Source organism: Aquarana catesbeiana, linkage group LG09, assembly GCF_042186555.1.
Source record: "Aquarana catesbeiana isolate 2022-GZ linkage group LG09, ASM4218655v1, whole genome shotgun sequence".
Classification (NCBI taxonomy): Eukaryota; Metazoa; Chordata; class Amphibia; order Anura; family Ranidae; genus Aquarana; species Aquarana catesbeiana.
In genome coordinates, this window is record NC_133332.1 from 46229975 (window position 1) to 46253119 (window position 23145).

The window sequence follows — 23145 nt, forward strand, 5'->3', positions numbered from 1 at the left end:
TGCGCTATGAACAAAGAAACATATACAAAAAAAAGTTTAATTTTATTTATTTCTTTATCAATTTAGGCCAATATGTATTCTGCTACATATTTTTAGTTAAAAAATCCCAATAAGCGTATATTGATGGGTTTGCACAAAAGTTGGTGTCTACAAGCTATTGGATATATACTGTAATCTTTATACTAGTAGTGTCAACGTTTAGCAACTTATAGCAGGACAGCGATATTGCGGCGGACAGTATAACACCAACTGACACTTTGTGGAAACCAGTGACACTAATACAGTAATCAGTGCTAAAATATATGCACTGTCACTGTACTAATGACACTGGCTGGGAAGAGGTTCAACATCTAGAGTGATCAAAGGGTTAAATATCTGACCAACCAGTGTTTGTGTTTACTATGTGTGCTGCTTTTACTAAGAGAAGGGATATTATTTATGCAGGGACACAAAATCCATACCTTCCCCCGTTCAGAATGGAGCTCTGCCTTGTTTATCCCTCTAGCTGATCAGCGAGTGGCGGGGGACATCTATGGGCCAGCATCAGCTTGTTCTGTGCCTAATGGTCACCAGAACAAATACAGTACAATGGCCCAATCTACCCTTCCTACCAGTGACAATGCTCAGTCACTGTACTGTTTCTATAGAGCAGGGATATGCAATTAGCGTTCTTCCAGCTGTTGCAAAACTACAAGTCCCATCATGTCTCTGCCTCTGGGTCTCATGCTTGTGGCTGCCAGAGTCTTGCTATGCCTCATGGGACTTGAAGTTCTGCAACAGCTGGAGGTCCGCTAATTGCATATCCCTGCTATAGAGGAATAGAGTTGTCATCCTGGGCCGCCAAACACCTCCCCCTCTCCATTATAGAAGGAAAAGGAGATGTGTAGTAATTTCCCCTCAGTAAGTTCCAGGCTTCGCACATACCTCTGTCTGCACTGCCTGAAAGTCCCATGGTGCCTTCTTCATGAGGACTTTCTCTTTCCAACTCTCTTGGAGGCAATGCCTGGATGAAAAGCAGTAGAAGCCATTAGAAGTCACTCTCATACCTTCATATCTCCCACACAAATACATACTTCCTCCCTGGATACATCATACTCCTTACACGCTCCTTTCCAACCAATCCTGTTAGAAACATACCCACCTCCTCTCCATATACCCCTTTTACCACCCTTATACCCACCTCTCCTCCCCACATACCCCTTCTACTACCTCTCCTCAAACCCCTTCTACCACCCCTATACCCACCTCTCTTCCCCACATACCCCTTCTACTACCCCTATACCCAGCTCTACACATACCCACCCCTTCTATCACCCATATATACACACACCTCTCCTCATACCCCTTCTACAACCCCTATAGCCACATACCTATTCTACCCACCTCTCCTCCCCACATACCCCATTCTACTACCCCCATCTCTCCTCCCCACATACTCCTACTACCCCTATACCCACCCCTACACATACCTACTCCCTTCTACCACCATTATACACACACACACACACACACACACCTCTCCTCATACCCCTTCTATCATCCCTATACCCTCCTCCTCTCCCCATACCCCTTCTATCACCCACCTCCTCCTCCCTACATACCCCTTCTACCACCCCTATACCCACCGCTCTTCCCCATTTACCCCCCCTATACCCACCTCCTCCTCCTCTCCCCATACCCCTTCTACCCCCCCTATACCCACCTCTCCTCTCCACATACCCCTTCTACCATACCTATACCCACAGCTCTTCTCCACATACCCTTTCTACCAGCCTTATACCCACCTCTCCACCCCACATACCCCTTTTACCACCCCTATACCCACCTCCCCCTCCTCTCCCCATACCCCTTCTATCACCCCTATACCCACCTCCTCCTCTCCACATACCCCTTCTACTACCTGTATACCCACCTCTTCTCCCCACACACCCCTTCTACCATACCTATACCCACAGCTCTTCTCCACATACCCTTTCTACCAGCCTTATACCCACCTCCTCCTCCCTACATACCCCTTCTACTACCCCTATACCCATCTCTCTCTTACTGATCACCCATTGCACACAGTCCTCTTATTCCTCCATTACTCTGTTCTGTTCTCCTCTCCTTCTCCCCCCTCACTCTCTACATTGTTCCTCTTTCATCCCTCACAGCCCATTTCCTGCCTCTCATTCATTGCATGCAGCCCTATGCTGCCCCCCCCCCCCCCCCCCCCAGGTCCCAGTCACCTGCCCACCCATATCACAGCTACCATTATAGTGCCTCCCCAATTCACACACGGTGCTCCTGGGCTCTCCTTTCCCATACAGCCCTCCGCTCTCCCGTCCACCCCTCGTGTCCGTCCCCGGCACCCCTCCCCGCTTTCTCTCACTCTCTCTCCCGCCGCCTCCATCGCTGCACAGCACACAACACTTCCGGTGCAGCCACTGACCTCACTTCCGGCTCCCTCGCCACCGGATTGGCCGGGGAGCCCACCAGCGGGTGGGCCAGCTACAACAATCCTCCCCGCATCCCCATTGGCCGTGGAGTTGCCGTGGATACACGCAGTTTCGCGCCGCCCAGAACACCCCATTTGTAAACATTTGCGTTTCAAAAATCACGTGTTCGCGACGCGATTGGTCGATTTGCGTACCAAGCCTCCATCTGACCTCAGCGAGGCCCTTAAAGCGGCAATGCCAATGTAAGGCTGCACGTGGGGTCCGAAGAGGAATGCCAATGTAGGGCAGACAGGATGGGATGCATATTAGCTGCAGATAAAAGGAGGACAGGGCAGAGGCGCCATGCTTGGTGGGAAGCCTTGTCCCTGATAATACTTCAGTCAGTCCTAGTCATTTGTTACTGTGTGAAAGAGAACCTGTCTACAAGCAATATATTGTATGAAAAGTATGGGGGGAGGGGGGATATTCTAAACCCTCCCACAATCATTGGTGGTCAGCGGCATTTTAAACCCCCCACCCCATCATTGGTGATCAGCGGCATGATAAACTCCATCATTGGTGGTCAGCGAGCGGCATATTAAACTCTACCCCATCTTTGGTGTTCAGTAGCATATTAAACCCTCTACCCCATCATTGGTGGTCAGCGGCATATTAAACCCCCCACCCCATCATTGGTGGTCAGCGAGCGGCATATTAAACTCTCTACCCCATCTTTGGTGGTCAGCGGCATATTAAACCCCCACCCCATCATTTGTGTTCAGCGGAAAAACCCCCACCCCATCATTTGTGTTCAGCGGCAAAACCCCCACCCCATCATTTGTGTTCAGCGGCATATTAAACCCCCATATCCCATCATTGGTGATCAGTGGCATAATAAACCCCCTACCCCATCATTGGTGGTCAGCAGCATATTAAACCCCCTACCCCATCATTGGTGGTCAGCAGCATATTAAACCCCCTACCCCATCATTGGTGGTCAGTGGCATATTAAACCCCCTACCCCATCATTGGTGGTCAGCAGCATATTAAACCTCCTACCCCATCATTGGTGTTCAGCAGCATATTAAACCCTCTACCCCATCATTGGTGGTCAGTGGCATATAAAACCCCATCACTGGTGGTCAGCAGCATTCTAACCACCTCTCCCTCATCATTGGTCATCATTAGTATTCTAAACCTCCCTCCCCAATGATTGGTGGTCAGTGATATTCTAAAACCCCCTCTCCCCATCAGTGGCACTCTAACCCACCGCTCATCACTGGGGATCAATTTTATTCTAAATTTCCCTCCCCCATCATTGGCCATCATTAGTATTCTACCCGCCCATCATTGATCATCATTAGTAATCTAAAACTCCCTCCCCATCATTGGTGGTCAGTGGCATTCTAATCTCCCCTCCCCCCATCACTGGTGATCAGTTGTATTCTAAATTTCCTGACCCCATCATTGATCAGCATTCGTATTTTAAATCTCCCTCCCCCATCAATGGTGGTCAGTGGCATTCTAATCTCCCCTCTCCCAATCATTGATCATCATTAGTATCCTAAAACTCCTTCCCCCTTCATTGATCATTATTAGTGTTCTAAAAATCCCTCCCCCATCATTGGTGGTCAGTGGCATTCTAATATCCCTTACCCCCATCACTGGTGGTCAGTTGCATTCTAAATTTCCCGTCCCCATGATTGATCATCATTAGTATTCTAATACTCCCTCCCCCATCATTGATAATCATTAGTATTCTAAAACTCCCTTCTCTATCATTGATCATTATTAGTATTCTTATACCCCCTCCCTCATCATTGATCATCATTAGTATTCTAAATCTCCCTCCCCATCATTGGTCACCATTAGTATTTTAAAACTCCCTCCCCCATCATTGGTGATCAGTTGCATTCTAAATTTCCCATCCCCATGATTGATCATTATTAGTATTCTAAAACTCCCTCCCTCCTCATTGATCATCATTAGTATTCTAAATCTCCCTCCCCATCATTGATCATCATTAGTATTCTAAATCTCTCAAACGTATTCTAGGAGGATCCTCCTTCGATGTTGCCCTTCTGTTCCAACGACTTTGGGGTGATACTTCAGCTCCTTGGTGAGCTAGAATCATCCAGGACTTATAAAAGCTTCTTCTGAGCCTTTAAGCATTTCTAGGCTTGGTCACTCACAGGCAAGCAAAGGACCCCAGTACTCTCTGACCCAGCCCCTATATACCTCTCTCAGCCCCCTGCTGGTCACTTTCCCGACCAGGGTTTGGCTGAGGTTGTATAGAAGGCTAGCTCAGGATCTACCCTCTCCACCCATTACATAGTTGCCAACTGTCCCTAATTGTCCGAGACACTCACGGAATTTAAATTGCTGTCTCGACCCAACCTTGTGCTGGGTCCCAGAAATCAAGGTCGGTCACGGTCAGTTCAACTCTGATGATTAGGAAAACCTCTCTGTGCTGCCAGGCGGGTTCAAAAGCACATGCAGAACCAGTGTGAATACCCCACACCTCCCTGAGCTGATTGAGCTACTCTATTCCATAATTGGGGACCCTTAAGCCTCGTACACACGATCGGATTTTCGGCATTCAAAGCGTCAGAGTTGTGTCCGAAGGGCATGTGCCTGGATTTTGTCTTGCATACTAACGGCACACAATTGTCAGCCAACAAACACGAACGTAGTGACGTACTAGACGTACTACGAGCCAATAAAGAGGACGTTTAATTGTCAGGCGCCACCCTTTGGGCTCCTTCTGCTAATTTCGTGTTAGTAGAAGTTTGGTGAGTCTCGATTTGCGCTTTTCATTTCATGCTTTTCATTTTGTGCTTTTCAGTTTGTTCGTGAACGGCCGTTCGTCAACCAGACATGTTGCGGAATCGGAGGAGAGAACGTGCTATTATTGGCCTTGGAGTTCTTGCTTTGACCCAAGTCCAGTCCAAGAACAGGAGGAGGATTTCTTGGACCAAAAATTGGTTGCTTTATTAATGGTGACCAATTATGTCATATGCCTTTGCTGTGGGAGCTCCGAGAGAATAATCCGGATGATTTTCGGAATTATCTCTGGATGACGGACCCCTGCTTTCACCAACTCTTGGCATTGTTGACCACCTATATTAAGAAGCAGGACACATGCATGTGTTATATTTTCTATATTTTTTGATGCATAGAATGCACTTTTTGGTTAAGTTCTATTGGCAGATAGCATGTCTATTTTTTTTTTTTTTTAATGAACAATAAAAAAAATTGAGGAGAATAATACTTGGCTATGTGTTTTACTTCAAATGACAGCTTGGGAGTAGGCAGTTACATGGGAGTGGGACACCAACATAGTTGTATCTTTGAGATTAAAAACTACGGGATAATGGTGTTGTGGTAACTTGGCCAAAAAAAAAATACAAGCATAATAATATTATTCTTGATATCACTAGAAAACAAAAGAAATTTCACATACGTTTGCCATCAGTATCAACAGAAAAGCAGCTTCATTATTATCCCATCAAAGAAGACGAGAAATGTGCGCTGCATTTCGCCAATTCACAATTTTCCGCGTAACGAATGTTAAATCTCCATTACGAACGCTAGTTTACAAGACCGACTGATTCTGGCTTGACCTTGCTTCCGAGCATACGTGGTTGTACTTTGGACTTTTGTGTGACGGACTTGTGTACAGATGATACGAAAATCTGACAACAGACTGTTGTCCGCCGAAAATTTACTAGCCTGCCATCCAACATTTCTTGGCGGAAAGTTGGATGACAATTGTCTGATGGAGTGTACTAACGGTTGGATTTTAGGCAAACAGTCTGTCATCACACATTTCCCTACCGAAAATCCGATCGTGTGTACGAGGCTTTACTCGCAAAGCTCGCTGCCTTGGGAGGGCCAGCCTTGAAGGAGAGATCATTTCAGCCTGCCTTCTGGTGCTGCACGTGTGACATGGGGCAAACTTGGCACTAGATTAACTATATGCCTCATTTTAAATAAATGCCCCACCCCTATTTAAAGTAAATCTCCGCCTACAATGGCTTGCTAAAGCCATAGCGGGAAAAAAGGTGTCCCTGAATTTTTTTTTTTAAATATTGGCAACTATGCCACTATGTTCCAAAGATCCCTGGAAAGACAGGGGGAGACAGGCAAGCTTGCAGCTGCAGAGCCAAGAGTAGGCAAACACCAATCCAAAGACTCCACTGGCTAAAGTAGAGCCCAAATTAACTAAATTTGCCATTCTACTAGCACCTTACTAGGAGGGTGCTACATCAAGAAAGGAAGAATCCAACAAACGTGTAATCCCCTTTATTGAAATCACATTAAACACAAAACAAAGTGCACACTTACATTAAAAAATGCCCTGCTTGGCATTAGAATGTCACACCGCTCTCAGGTACTGAGCGCCACTTCAATCTCTACTCCCTGTTAGGCTGTAAGTGTGTGCTCAATTTTGAACCTGAGAAAGCCATTCAGATGGACAGTGAAAAATTTTTGGTTCTACTAAGCAGAAGCCCAGATAATGGTGTCCATTTACTACCAGTGTTCTGAGAAGACCTGCTGGCTTTTAGGTCCAGAAAGAAGATTTTCCCAACCAGCAATCAAACCCGGGCTGCGGTGGTGAGAGCGATGAATCCTAGCCACTGGTCCTGACCACCAGGACTTGCTGCAATCCAGAAGGCTGTCCAAAGAGCGATACGAGCTCAAGTTCAACATCCCAAAGGAGCACCCCATCCAGATCACTCCCCAGGAGTCCTTGTCAGATACACTATAATACCAAAATTAGAGCGGAGACTGCGAGCCAGGCCTTCTTGTCCAACATCAGTGCCTGACCCCACAAATGCACTTCTGGAAGAATGGTCAAACATTCCCATAGACACACTCCTAAACCTTGTGGACGGCCTTCCCAGAAGAGTGGAAGCTGTTATAGCTACAAAGTGTGGGCCAACTCAATATTGATCCCTACGGACTAAGACTGGGATGTCATTAAAGTTCATGTGCGTGTAAAGGCAGGTGTCCCAATACTTTTGGTAATATAGTGAATGTAATGACAAATCATAGTGGAAAGAATAGCTTATCCTCAAAATAAGATCTAAAACATCATCGTGGGAAACATATATGTATGGTCCCACGTGGAGCCCAAGAATGCCCCATCACACATGCTCTATCCGTCTCATAATAGTGGCTTGTGACGTCACCTGTGATGCAGGCACATGTACCGCATATGCATAGACCGGCAACAATCCAGAAGGCCATCCAGAAAGAGACACGATCCCAAGATCAACACCCCCAATGCAGCAACCCACCCAAATCACTCTACAAGAGTCACTGCCACACATACCATTGGAAGCTCAGCTAAGCACACTCTCCTGCCTGCACGGCTGAGCTAAAGGCAGATGGATTCTATGAATTAAATGCTACATGAATTGTCTGCCCTTACTCAAGATGGCCGTGGCTAGAAATGCTAGGGGGGGGGGGGGGTTTCAACAAGCATGGAAACATGGATGGGGGCGTTTGCTTTGAATATTAGAAATGAATTAACCTCTTTGTGCCAGCGCCTCCCGGCCCTTTAAGTGGTTTATGACGCCGCAGGTCTTAAGATCACGTGACCGCCGTGATTGGCGGTGACGTGATCCAAAAACTCCCGATCACAAGCAGCAATCGGGAGCTTTTGGTTAGGTGCCGGAAGCTGTGCCGGGAGCACGCAGCGCATGCGCTCTCGGCACAGCTGTAGTGACAACAATTCACGCAAATATGCGGCCTCTCGGCGCCAAGGGGTTAAACAGTGTTTTCAGTTTGTGGTGCTCAGATACAGTTTATTTCCCCCTTTTACGATTGCAGAGCTAAATTAATTTTCTACCTATATATCTGTCTGGAGTACAGCTTTAAAGGGGTTGTAAACCCACGTGTTTTTTCACGTTAAGAGTGCTTTCACACTGAAAGCACCCAGGCGTCTAAAAATAGCGCCGCTTTACCAGCGCAAAGCGGCCGCTAGCGGGGCGGTTTTAACCCTCGCTAATGGCCGAAAAAGGGTTAAATCCACCAGCAAAACGGCACTGCAGCAGCGCTATGCTGGCAGTATGGCGGCGCTGCCCCATTGTCTTCAATGGGCAGGAGCGGTGTAGGAGCAGTGTATTCACCGCTCCTGCACCGCTGCAAAGAAGCTGGACTTTTTGTGATGCCCTGCCAGCGCAGCGCCCCAGTGTGAAAGCACTCAGGCTTTCACACTGGGTTTGCAGCTGTGGTTTTTTTCAGGTGCTGTTAGCACTGTAGCGCCTCCAGTGTGAAAGGGGTCTTATGCATCCTATGCATTAAGATGAAAAAACACCTGGCAGTCACCGGCCCCCCAGTCCCCCCGTTTTACCTAGCTGAGCCCCTTCATCTCCTCTTAGGATTGGATCGATTGGTAGCAGCACAGCCATTGGCACCTGCTGCTGTCAATCAAATCCAATGACGCGGACGCCGGGGCCGAGTTCGGCGTTCGGTGTCCATGGACGCAAATGATGGACTCGGGAGCGTGCCCGCAAGATAACCCCCTCGGGAGAGCGCTTCTCCTAGGGGGTTATCTGATGCGGGGAGGAGCCACGAGAGCCGCCGAGGGACCCCAGAAGAGGATTTCGGGGCCACTCTGTGCAAAACGAGCTGCACAGTGGAGGTAAGTATGATAATTTTGTTATTTAAAAAAAAAAAAATAATAACGATCCTTTACAATTACTTTAAGCATAATTCATCTAATGTATATACTTTGCCATATAACCTGTTGCTAACTGTAAAGCTACACCTGTTGCCAACTAGTTGCACAGAATCACGTATATAATATATAGGCCCAATGACTGACCGCCGACACCCGGTCATCGGCTCCGATCTTCCCCGAACACAGCTCTGTGAGTGTAAACAACACAGAGCTGTGTTCAGTGACAAGGGATGTGTTCAGTGACTGCTAAGCAGGGAATGGAAACAACCAGATCCCCAGTAAAAGCAGCACACAGTACACACATAAAAACTTGTTAGGCACACATTTAACCCTTTGATCGCCCTAGATGTTAACCCCTTCCTGCCCAGTGTCTTTAGTACAGTGACAGTGCATATTATTAGCACTGATCACAGTAATAATGGCACTGGTGATGTCAGTGGCAGTTAGTTTCTCTCCGCGACAGTTAGTGTCAGCTTGCGCGCCGCATTAACGCAGTTTTTATGCCCTGTACACACGACCGGTTTTGCCGTCGGAATAAACTCCGAAGGTTTCTCCGACGGAATTCTATTCAAGCGGTCTTGCCTACACACGGTCAAACCAAGGTCCGACCGTCCAGAACGCGGTGACGTACAACACGTACGACGGGATTAGAAAAAGGAAGTTCAATAGCCAGTAGCCAAGAGCTTGCGTCTCCTACTTGCTTCAGAGCATGCGTCTTTTTTGGTCTGTTGGAACAGCATACAGACGAGCGGTTTTCTCGATAGGAATTGGTTCCGTCTAAAATATTTAGAACATGTTCCATTTCTAGGTCTGTCGGAATTTTCGAAACAAAAAGTCAGATGAGGCATACACACGATCGGAATAGACGATGAAAAGCTTCCGTCTGACTTTTTCTGTCGGACATTCCGCACGTGAGTACGCGGCTTAAAGAGGAGGTCCAGTCAAAAAAAAAGAAATTAAAAGTCAGCAGCTACAAATACTGCAGCTGCTGACTTTTAATTGGACACTCACCTGTCCCAGGGTCCAGCGATGCGGGGGATCGAAGCCCCGCTCATCTCCCCCTCCGTTCAGTGGCACCGGCATTGCAACTGTGGGCGCCGGGCTGTGGCTTTACAGCCTGGCACCCACTGCGCATGTGCGAGCGGCGCCGCTCCCGTGATTGGCCGCTCAGTCACCTGGGACCTGTAATGGGTCCCAGATGATTGACAGGAGGGAGGGAGCAGAGCCGAGCCCTTCCTGTGCCAAGGGGGAAGTGATGTCACCAGCCCAGGCACTGGAAGAGGCAGACTACGAGGGACCCCCTAGCAACAGGCATTTAGAGGTAATTAAAAAAAAAAAATCCAAATTTTTTTTCATTTTTTTTTAGGCACAGTCATACATTTTTTTTTTGAGAGTGGAACACCACTTTAAAGCGGAGTTTCACTAAAAAAAAAAATTTTAGATGTCATCAGCTGCAAATACTGCAGCTGCTGACTTTTAAAATAAGGACACTTACCTGTCCCGGGGTCCAGCGATGTCGGCACCCCAGACCGAGCCGTCCCTCGATCCTCGGGTGCTGCCGCCGCCATTCTCACTGAGGGAATCAGGAAGTGAAGCGTTGCGGCTTCACTGCCCGGTTCCCTACTGCGCATGCGCGAGTCGCGCTGCGCGTCTACACTGGTCCCCGTTGTGTTGTGGGAACTGTATTTCCCACAACACAACGGGGGTGGGCGGGGAGTCTGCGGCTAGCTATACCCGGAAGTGGGTGCAGATACCTGTATTATACAGGTATCTGCACCCCCCTCCCCCCTGAAAGGTGCCAATTGTGACACCGGAGGGGGGGAGGAATCCGATGAGCGGAACTTCCACTTTAGGGTGGAACTCCGCTTTAAGTTGCTGATTGCTGCCATTACTGGTATAAAATAAATAAATACAAATTCCAGTATACATCCCATAGTTTTTAAACGCTATAACTTTCACGCAAACCAATCAATATACACTTATTGGGATTTTTTTTTTACCAAAGGCATGTATAGATATTGGCCAAAATTTAAGAGATTTTCTTTATTGATATGTTTTTTTTATAGCAGAAAGTAAAAAATATTGTTTTGTTTTTTTTCAAAATTGTCAGTCTTTTTTCATTTATATATTAAGAAATAAAAAACCCAGTGGTGATCAAATACCACCAAAAGAAAGCTTTATTTGTGTGAAAAAATTATATGAATTTTGTTTGGTTACAGCGTCACATGACCGCGCAATTGTCAGTTAAAGTAACGCAGTGCCACATAGCAACAAAAAAATGGGGGGTAAAATCTTGGAGCTGAAGTGCTTTTTAAATGATACATTCTGAAATCGTTATCTATAAGCTGACAAGTTTTTAGTTCAATCTTTTTTTTTTATTTAAAAACACACAAACTATACAGTAAGTTCACATGTAAAGGTCATTAATTAAAAAAAACACACTCACACTGAACTGTTTAATAGAAAAGCTCACAGGCTGATTTAAAGCCTAACTCCAGACATTCTACTTCTTTTTGGGGAGAGTGGAGAAGAGTTAAAAATTGTATCAAGTTCTTATTTCTGTCCTTGACTCCATTAAGGAGTATTTTCCTCACATCCTGTCCATGTGACTCCAGGACAAGAAACGGGAACAGCAGTTGTCACCAAGACAGGAAGGCACAGGCAGCAAAAAAAAAAAAAAAGCATCGTCAGAAATTCACACCTTTTCTCGCTCTACAAGAAATGTGTTTTTGTCCCCATTAAAGAAATATCTGGGGACACAGACAAAAAATAAAAACTTGACAAATTGTCCCCACTCTAGGCTGGAGTTGGGCTTTAGACCCCTTTCACACTGAGGCGTTTTTCAGGTGCTTTAGCGTTAAAAAAAGCACCTGAAAGAAGCCTCATCTGCAATCCCAATGTGAAAGCCCGAGCCCTTTCACACTGCCAGCGCCCAAAAAACGCTGGTAAAGCGCCGCTTGAGACCCTTTTCACACTGGGGCGTTTTTCCAGGCGTATTTCGGGCGCTGGCAGTGTGAAAGGGCTCGAGCCATCGGCACACCCAGCCCGGTGGCAAAAACAGCAGGAAAGCGCTGCAAAGAAGCTGCTTGCAGGACTTTTTTTGACGCCCTGCCAGCGCAGCGCCCCAGTGTGAAAGCACTCGGGCTTTCACATTGGGATTGCAGATGAGGCTTCTTTCAGGCGCTTTACAGGCGCTTTTTTTAACGCTAAAGCGCCTGAAAAACGCCCCAGTGTGAAAGGGGTCTTAGCGTTGTAGTATCAGAACCAAAGATGTTCATAGTTCTCAACCCATAGCATCCAATCAGATTGCACTTTACAGGAGTCTACTTATCAATAAAAGAAGAATTCTGATTGGTTATTTTGGGATGCTTCACTGTGCACAATGTTCTTTGCCTGATTAATGTGAAAATCCAGCTAAAACGTTGATTTTTCCTATTGGATAGAGTATGAAATGATATGTACACCTAATGAAAAAGGGAAAAGTCCTGGAAGTCGCACATCTCTGCAAAACTTCATAAGAAGGTGTATGACAGCCTCAGTCCAGGCTCCAACCAGGCCACACCCCCAGCGGGTTTCACTCTGCCCACAGAGCTTAGTCATGGGGAACTCCGTAGGCAGAGTAAAACGCGTTGGGGGCGTAACCTGATTGGAGCCCGGGCTAAGACTGTCATACATGCTCTTACGGGGTTTTCCAGGACTTTTCCCTTTTTCCATTAGATGTCTAGAGCTGGGACGAGCTCTGTCCTTGTCTGCAAGCCAAGCGGTTGCCACATAAGAGGACCCGGTGGAGCCTTGAGTGGCACCTATACATTTAGTTTGGGTCACAATGATATGTATACCTGTCAGGTGTTTACTGCTATTCAGGACTCTGACCAGATGTGCTACTGGCGCAAAAACTAAATATGTAAATATATATATATATATATATATATATATATATTAGTTTGCTGCAATCATGTAAGCCTACACAAAAATGGTAGAGTTTCAATATAATATAAAAGTGGATTGCGCTAACTTCTGTGTGTGATACCACTGCTGAAATATACAAAAATAGGATATCTATCCTATGTAGCGTGCTTTTCTGTATCAATTAATATTGTGTCAAAAATATCCTGTCCACTTAGTGTTTACTAGTGACAAAATAATATTCCAAAAAACTGTTTAAAGTGCTAGTGCTAAAAAAATATATAAAATATGACAGATATTACAAAAATGTGCAATGTGCCAATATTACTTAGTGACCATCAAATATCACCATGCATATATACTACATGCTGCAAAAAATGTCCTCAACATGTGCATAAACACTACAGCCCACTAGATGTCCTCAGTGGGTGATTACTTCGGTGCAATGATGTTAGGTGCTACCAAAAGCTATTTAAAGTGCTAGTGCTACAAAAATATAAAAAAAAAAATATTAATACTAAACAATGTGCCAATATTACTAACGAAATATCACATATCAACATGCATATGTACTACATAGTGCAAAAAAATAAATAAATGTCCTTTACATATGCAGAAACACCACAGAACACTGGATGTCTTCAGTGAGTGATCACTTCTGTACAATAACGTTCCTTTTCAGTATATTGTGTTCCTAATTCACCACTTATTGTGACTTCACCACCACCTCATGCAATGGCCACTCACCAGATGTAATAAGAATAAACGCCTTTGGTTCATTAAGGATAACCAATCCGTTTGTGATGGGTCCAATAGCAGCCTTTCCAAGCAATGTATTAGTATCTCTTGCTCTGTTCAGTGCTCATAAAGACATATGGATAGCCATCACGGTATAGTATGTAATTTCAATTTTTTTAAAAAGTTAAAAGCATGGTTAAACTCATGTTATGGTGCCCTTAAGCCGGCACCAAGCAAATCCAGCAGTGTATATGGAGAGCGCTGTCTCAGTTTGTTTCCCCTCTGTCACTGTGTCTCCTCACAGCGGCATGCGTTCCAGGCCTCACTCTCGTTCAACCGGAAGTGATGAGAAAGTTCCCAGCAGCCTCTACGCATTTCGCAATGTAATTTGCGTCATTAGGAAGTTCTTTTTTTTAATAAAATGAAATTACATACTATACCATGATGGCTATCCATATGTCTTTATCAGCACTGAACAGAGCAAGAGATACTAATACATTGCTTGAAAAGGTTGCTATTGGACCCATCACAAACGGATTGGTTATCCTTAATGAACCACATCTGGTGAGTGGCCATTGCATGAGGTGGTGGTGAAGTCATGATTAGGAGAACAATATACTGAAAAGGAACGTTATTGCACAGAAGTGATCACTTACTGAAGACATCCAGTGTACTGTGGTGTTTCTGCATATGTCAAGGATATTTCTTTATTTTTTCGCACTATGTAGTACATATGCATGTTGATATGTGATATTTTGTTAGTAATATTGGCATTGTTTAGTATTTTTGTAATATTTTTGTAGCACTAGCACTTTAAATAGCTTTTGGTAGCACCTAACGTCCTTGCACAGAAGTAATCACCCACTGAGGACATCTAGTGGGCTGTAGTGTTTATGCACATGTAGAGGACACTTTTTGCAGCATGTAGTATATATGCATGGTGATGGTCACGAAGTAATATTGGCACATTGCACATTTTTTAATATCTGTCATATTTTATATTTTTTTAGCACTAGCACTTTAAACAGTTTTTGGAATATTATTTTGTCACTAGTAAACACTATGTGGACAGTATATTTTTGACACAATATTAATTGATACAGAAAAGCACGCTACATAGGATAGATATCCTATTTTTGTATATTTCAGCAGTGGTATCATACACAGAAGTTAGCGCAATCCACTTTTATATTATATTCAGGGCTCTGTTTGGCCTCTAACTTGCTGTACGTGTGACAACAGTGTCATCAGAGAGGAAGTGAAAAATCTACAAGGACAAAGACCATATTCACATTTTTAATTGTGACTTTGAGTTGCAGTTGGAGATTTTCCCTCACTTCCTGCCTGGTAAAACTGTTGCCACCAGGGCAGCAAGTGAAGAGAATGAAGAAAATCTTGAGCACTTGCTAGCAGTAAAACCCAAGAGGAGATCTAATCATTCCTCACTCTATCCAAAACTAAAAACATTTTGGCCGGACGTACATTTTAAATGTTCCTATTAATATTGCTACAGAAGAACCTAACAAGATGGCAGTGGTAGTTTCTAACATAGAGGCATGTCCAAGAAAGCTTCTGGCAATGCATGGTAGACCTTGTCGTTCTCCAAAACTAGCTGAGGGGCCTGAAGCTGCCAAACCTAGTCAAACAACATTGTAACCATTTTACAGAGCTAAAAATGTGAAACTGGCAGTCCACAGAGGTTGTAAAAAGTCACTAGGCCTAAAAAAAAGGTACACCTAGCAGTTGATTAGTGCAAATACAAAGTGAATAAAACTTGTTTAAAGCTCAAACTTGCTTCCTACATAAGTCCATGTAATGTCCTCTCACCCAGTCCCACAACCCAGCATGATGTTCATCTCGGCCACACCAGCTTCCATGATGTTCTGTGCTGTGGTCTTTCCATGCTGCTCCTTGAGATGGCGTCTTATGGCGGGCTTGTGGGCAAACCTGACGTCACAGTAGGAACAGCGGTATGGTCGCTCCCCGCTGTGGAGATTAAGGTGGTCATGAAGCGTTGATTTTTGTGTGAAGCATTTGCCGCATATGTTGCAGGTGTGAGATTTTACCCCTCTGTGCACATTCATGTGGCGGTTAAGGTTGCTGCTGTGGTTGAACTGTTTCCCGCAGCGTGGGCACATGAAGACAAAGTGCTGTGCCCGCATGTGGAACACAAGCTTCTCTACCCCTTGAAAGGTCTCCTCACATTTGCAGCATCTTAAAGTTCGTTTGATTCCTATCCGTGAGTCTCCCAAGACCATCGACCCCAGTGATGCCAATCCACCCAATGCATTTCTTGGAGATCCTTCCATCAAAACACTGCTTTGGCAGCCACCCATGCCCCCTTCTATAGTCTCTTCCTCATCTTCATGATAGCTGCTTGGAATAATAAGTACCCCCTCTGCACTTTCCATTTCATCGCTATAGATGGCCTTCATAATACCACCTCGTTGGATAGCTCCATCTCCTGTTTCTCCACCTTCTACAGTAGAGTTGACCAGGGCTTCCTCTGACTGTGCTGTCAAGTTCTGCTCTTCTTTATCCCAAGATCTCTGTTCCTTTTCCCCTCCACCATCACTCGAACCAGTTTCCAGTTTTACAATGCAGAGATTTGAGGTTGAATCGTCGTCTTCCTCCTCATCTTCTTCCTCTTCTGCCATCATCAACATTTCCTCTTCACTGTCTTCTGCCGTCTTAACCTCTGGTTTCAAAGATCTAAAATTATCAGCTGGACAACTTGGGCCTGTTGTTGTTGTAGATGAAGCATTAAGAGCGGGTGTAGTTCTGTTCGTATTATTAGCATCCCTCAGGCCTATCTGAGGACCAATAAATTGACACAAGGCTTGGCGACACTTCTCTACCACATGTTCCATCTGCAGATAACTAGCGGCAGTTAAGTAATTGACTATCTCTCTGACGGGAAATTCCAGCAACCCAGTGTAACAAGAAAGTAGAAGATCTGACACAACTTTGGATCTGTGCATAATAGAAACAGAGAGCTCAGAACCTGGGTTTAGGAGGAACTGGTCTCTGAGGAATGGAGAACAAGCTGCCAACACCACTCGGTGGCCCCTAAATTTAAGGCTTTCAGAAAGGATAGTCACGTCACAAAAGCGTTCCTCTGAACGTAACTGGTTCATGCTTCGGAGAGTGGCTGCTTCATGGCCGGGCAGTTGGAAATGCAGAATGTCAGCGGCAGATGTCATCTTTGATTAAGCCTACAGAAGTCCTTTTAGCCAGCAAGGAGGGTTCAATAGCTGCTCAATTTCAATGGATGACGTTGCAGTTTCTTTTTCTTTGGTGACTTAAAGCAACTTCGACTTAAGGGAAGAAGGCCAAAGATAGTCATGGAAACATAAGTATTTTGGTAATTCATACATGAATCAACGTATCAGTGCTCCATTCTGTTTGTTGGGGTCATCTGAGATGTAACAGTTTGTCCTGAATAGAAGAGAAAAATTATGAGTGTATGTTGAGGCATAAGTAAAAGAAACACAGTTCAAAGCAGATTCAGAAAATAAAAATCAGGATCTGGATTGTATGCCCTATCTATAGTCTACATTACTCTACCATCCTCCATATGCCCCTGATAAACTTTCGTCTTCTAAAATCAAGGTGATTCTACTGACCCATCTTATGGAGGACTATAGTAACAAAATTGTGTCTGAAGTTCTACATTTAACTAGACTAGACCAGCGGTCTCCAAACTGCATAATTGGCTTCTGTCTAAATTGGCCCTAGAATGCATGTTTGTGTGTATGTATGCATCTGGGACAGGGACCTTAAATTGTAAGCTCCTTGGTGGCAGGGACTGATGTGAATGTACAATATGTAAAGTGTTACGTAAATGGTCAACACTATAGAAATATCTCTAATAAATAAAAATAAAATATCCAAGACTACTAAAAAAGTTTTGGCTTTAGGTATACTGTAGTGGATTTAAACCCTAACCAAATGAGATTTAGTTTGCTAAAGCACTGTGTTTCATAATCGACTGCCTTCTTTATGTCATGTATTACTAATCTCCTGCAGCCTCTTTGCAGCCACGTCATGTCTATGTGCACTCCAGCAATAGTTGTATGGCACTTTTCTGATGGTGATAGAAGTGGACCATGTCTGCGTAATGTGCTTTTAATTGGCCACTTGTAGTCTCCAATTGAAGCCCGTGTGACAGGATGACAACTGAAAGCTCAACTAGAAGTCAGGAGTATAGTATTGCCACTATACATATTGTATATGTATAGTGGCAAGGTCCTTGTATGAACAAGGACCTTCATTGCAGGATCATTACAGGGTCACTAGATATTATTTTAACGATAACTGAAAATTTATAATATATATTAATTATATTAACACGGCCTTTCTCAACCAGGCTTCTGTGGAACCCCAGGGTCCCTCCAGAGGGACTAGGGGTTCCCAGAGTAGTGCTAGATTCATCTCCAACCTACACCGACCATCATCGTACGGTGGAATTTACCACTGCAAGGCCTCGTACACACTATTGCACATTCCAACAACAAAATCCATGTTTTTTTCCGACGGATGTTGGCTCAAACTTATCTTGCATACACACGGTCACACAAAGTTGGTTGGAAATTCCGAACTTCAAGAACGCGGTAACGTACAACATGTACGGTGAGCTGAGAAAAATGAAGTTCAATAGCCAGTGCTGCTCTTCTGCTGGATTCCGAGCATGCGTGGAACTTTGTGCGTCGGAATTGTGTACACACGATCGGAATTTCCGACAACGGACTTGTTGTCGGAAAATTTGAGAACCAGCTCAAATTTTGTGTGACGGAAATTCCGATGGAAAATGTCCGATGGAGCCTACACACGGTCGGAATTTCCGACAAAAGACTCCCATCGAACATTTTCTGTCGGAAAATCCGACCGTGTGTACGGGGCATAAGGGGACACTACATTGACATCTAGTGTAATAGGGCACTACATTGACATCTAGTGTAATAGGGCACTAGACTGGCCACTAGTGTATTGGGGTACCACACTGACCACTAGTGTAAGGGGGCACTACACTGACCACTAGTGTAAGGGGACACTACACTGACCACTAGTGTAAGGGGACACTACACTGACCACTAGTGTAAGGGGACACTACAATGAGAACTATTGTAAGGGGGCACTACACTGACTATCAATGTAAGGGGGGGGGCAATTTACCACTGTGGGGGGGGGGTACTACACTGACAACTAGTGTAAGGGGGCACTACACTGACCACTAGTGTAAGGGGGCACTACAATGAGAACTATTGTAAGGGGGCACTACACTGACTATCAATGTAAGGGGGGGGGGGGCAATTTACCACTGTGGGGGGGGGTACTACACTGACAACTAGTGTAAGGGGGCACTACACTGACCACTAGTGTAAGGGGGCACTACAATGAGAACTATTGTAAGGGGGCACTACACTGACTATCAATGTAAGGGGGGGGGGCAATTTACCACTGTGGGGGGGGGGGGGGTACTACACTGACAACTAGTGTAAGGGGACACTACACTGAGAGCTAGTGTAAGGGGGCACTACACTGAGAACTAGTGTAAGGGGGCACTACACTGACTATCAATGTAAGGGGGGGCAATTTACCACTGTGGGGGGGGTACTACACTGACAACTAATGAAAGGGGGCACTACACTGACTACTAGTGAAAGGGGGTACTACACGTGTAAGGGTGCACTACACCGACAACTAGTGTAAAAGGGCACTAGTTGGACCACTTCTGTAAGGGGGCACTACATTGATCATTAGTGAAAGGGGGCACTACTCTTGTCACTAGTGTAATGGGGTACCACACTGACCACTAGTGTAAAGGGGGGGGGGGGCAATTTACCACTGTAAGTGGGCACTACACTGGCAACTAGTAATAGGGGGCACTACACTGACTACTAGTGTAAGGGGGCACTATATTGACCATCAATGTAAGGGGGGCTATTTACCATTGTAAGGGGCACTACACTGGCAACTAGTGTAAGAGGGCACTATATGGACCACTTGTGTAAGGGGGACTACACTGACAACAAATGTAAGGGGGCACTACAATGACCATCAATGTAAAGGGCGCAATTTACCATTGTAAGGGGGCACTATACTGACCACTAGTGTAAGGGGGCACTACACTGACATCTAGCATAAGGGGGCACTACACTGACCACTAGTGTAATGGGTACCAAACTGACCACTAGTGTAAGGGGGCACTACACTGACAACTAATGTAAGGGGGCACTACACTAACCATCAATGTAAGGGGGGCATTTACCACTGAAAGGGGGCACTACACTGACAACTAGTGTAAGAGCGCACTGTATGGACCACTAGTTTAGGGGGGCACTACACTAACCACAAGTGCTAGGGGGTACTACACTGACCAAAAGTGTAAGGGTGCATTATTCAGACCACTAGTGTAATGGGCACTAGACTGACAACAAGTGTAAGAGGGCACTATATGGACCACTAGTGTAAGGGGCACTAGTGTACTAGGGGCACTACAGTAACCACAAGTGTTAAGGGGTACTACACTGACCACAAGTGTTAAGGGGCACTACACTGACCACAAGTCTATGGAAGCACTATATTGACCATTATTATTGTTTCATTTCATTATTATTACTGAAAATTACTTTTTTCTTATGAATCAGGAGGTGTAGGAAAAAGATTGCTCTGGATGTCAGACACGCCAAGTTCTTTTCTCCTTTATTTTTTCCGTTAGTTAGAACATACTGATCACACTTATGTGCTGCAAACATAATCATTTTTTATCAGGGGTTCTCTGAGAGCTTAAAATGATCTCATAGGGTTCCTCCAGGGTAAAAATTGGTCGAGAAGGGCTACTTTAAAGTGATGAAAGCGTATATGCAATTTATTGATTAGGTTAACATCTATTTTAAAGGGGCAGTAAAGCCCAAAGTTTGCTCTGGAGTGGTATCGGCAGACGTGGACAGTCTGGATCCTTTGCGATCTCCGTTAATGGGATGCACATTCAGAAACAAACCTTCATACAGGTAAGGAGATCATTATAGTTTGATGCTAACATGATTGAACCTTGGAATAAATTTCACTACAGTCTTCCTTACAAGGAAAGCGATCCATCCTTGACTAGTAGATGTTATGTGGGCAGCTATGCCACGAATAGCGGAGTGAGGTCATCAGCGGCCAGCTGGGAAGTAGTTAAGAACATAGCATGGCCTCAGCATGGCTCCTTGGACAAGAAATGGTCACCAGGCTGAATCTGCACCCTACAGAAAGTTGTCATTTGTGACCCCCACCCGTCTTCTACGGCCCCCTCCTCTCTGCCCCAGTCACCCCACTCTCTATTTCCCCCTTTTCATTTAAAGGCACATTACCTCCCCACACGCAGGTTCATCCAGTCCGCTCTCCTCCCCTTCCTGTTCCTATCCTTTCCTCCCTCATACCACCCTCCTGTCCTTGCATGCTGGATTTAAAGGGGCACTGCTCCCGCCTGGGGAAGCTTTTCATTGTACAAGCCTAGACGTTAACCCTTCCATCGCCATTGTGTGATGTGTCCCAAGCTCCGGAGGGGGGCAGTGTGTCCCCGAGGACAAGGCTTGTAGCCTGGGAGCCAGTCTTCAATTCAAATGCAAACTAAGGACAGCAAAGATTGTAATGCTGATTACTAGAGCTAAGGCTCGGTTCACAATAATGCGTTTTTTTCCTGCTTTTTGCAGAAACGCAGGACATGATTATTAACATGGGTTCCTATAGAACATCTTCACATCAATGCATTTTTGTGCCTCTGCGTTTTTGGAAAGGGTCAGGGACTTTTTAAAAAGCAAAACGCTGCGTTTTTGCATTTTTTGTTTCAATGGACTTCAATGGAGAAGCAACAGAAAATCATATAGTTCGTTATTAGCGTGTTTTTTGACGCGTTTTGAATTATTTAACCATTTTTGGACCGCCCGCCGTCAATGTACGTCGATCCTTTGACGGTAAACACCGTCACCGTATGATAAAAGTGGTCTCCATGGTGGATTCACTGCAAGATTACTTTTATCAGCAGCAGGAGAGGTGCCCACCCACCTCCCGCCACGTCCCGGTCGTCTCCGCCGCTTACCGGATCCGTCGTAGCGGCGGAGACGTTCCGATTCTATCCCCTGAGAGGCAGGAGGGAATGACGGCTCCCACTCCATACAATTGGATGACGGCAGCGACGTCAAATGTCACTTCCGCCCAACGGCCTTAAAAGGGACCTTTTTTTTTTTTTTTTTTAATTGCTTTGAAGTGTAAATATGAGATCTGAGGTTTTTTTTGACCCCAGATCTCACATTAAAGAGGTCCTGTCATGCTTTTTTTCTATTACAAGGGATGTTTACATTCCTTGTAATAGGAATAAAAGTGCTCCAAATTTTTTTTAAAGGACAGTATAAAAATAAAAAATAAGAAGTAAAATAAATAAGGGAAAAAAAAAAAAAAATTATAAGCGCCTTGTCCCTCAAAGAAGAGAACACATACGTAAGTTACGCCCACATATGAAAATGGTGTTCAAACCACACATGTGAGGTATTGTCGCGATCGTTAGAGTGAGCGCAATAATTCTAGCACCAGACCTCCTCTGTAACTCAAAACTGGTAACCTGTAAAATTTTTTAAACGTTGCCCAAGGAGATTTTTAAGTGCCAAAGTTTGTCGCCATTCCACGAGCGGGCGCAATTTTGAAGCGTGACATGTAAGGTATCAAATTTACTCGGCGTAACATTATCTTTCATAATATAGAAAAAAATTGGGCTAACTTTACTGTGTTCTTATTTTTTAACATTTTTTTTATTTAAAAAAGTGTATTTTTTCCAAATAAATTGCGTTTGTAAGACCGCTGCGCAAATACGGTGTGACCAAGTATTGCAACGACAGCCATTTTATTCTCTAGGGTGTCACAAGGTATCAGTGTGAAAGGGGCCTTTCACACTGATGCATTTTTACCTTGCAAGAAAAACGCAGAAGAAAGGTTCCCCTCAATCCTATGGGACTTTTCACACCACTGCAATGTGGGTGCTGTACATTTTGAAAAGTCCTGCATGCTGCATTTTTGGTGCGGTTTTGAAAACAGCACCAAAGACGCAGCTTTCCATTGAAATGATGGAAATTGCCCCATGTGATGTCCCCCAGATGGCCACGCCCCATGGCTATATAAGAATTGGCAGACACCGGACCTGACATAACAGTGGGAGGCAGCGTCGGAGGAAGACTGGGTCGGTGGAGGAAGAAGTCATCGACAGAGTAAGAAGAAGCGGAGGGAGAAGACCGGAGGAAGGAGACACTGCACTAGGACAGGGGACAATCTTCATTTTTAAAAAAGGACTTTTCCAAAACCATATAATGTACCCCTTACTGATTTACATGGGGGTGGGATCTCAGGGTCCCCCTTCTT

General features: G+C 45.0%; 2 protein-coding genes across 4 annotated transcripts in view; both read right to left on the bottom strand.

Moving 5' to 3' along the window:
• EHMT2 (euchromatic histone lysine methyltransferase 2) overlaps positions 1-2458 on the bottom strand; it is a 54253-nt gene extending 51795 nt beyond the window's left edge. For all 3 annotated transcript variants that reach the window (XM_073598423.1, XM_073598424.1, XM_073598422.1), the window contains exons 1-2: positions 2372-2458; positions 925-1003 (exon numbers count right to left, since the gene is read on the bottom strand). In XM_073598423.1, the coding sequence (XP_073454524.1) occupies positions 925-1003; positions 2372-2392 (100 nt within the window). In that variant the 5' untranslated portion in view covers positions 2393-2458. The remainder of the gene's footprint in view (positions 1-924; positions 1004-2371) is intronic.
• Positions 2459-14895: 12437 nt separating this feature from the next.
• Positions 14896-21218, bottom strand: ZBTB12 (zinc finger and BTB domain containing 12). The gene is made up of 2 exons (XM_073598425.1): positions 21108-21218; positions 14896-17190 (listed from the first exon to the last, which is right to left on the bottom strand). The coding sequence occupies exon 2, from the start codon at positions 16953-16955 to the stop codon at positions 15576-15578; it is 1380 nt and encodes a 459-aa protein (XP_073454526.1). The 5' UTR covers positions 16956-17190; positions 21108-21218; the 3' UTR covers positions 14896-15575.
• Between the last annotated feature and the right edge of the window lie 1927 nt (positions 21219-23145).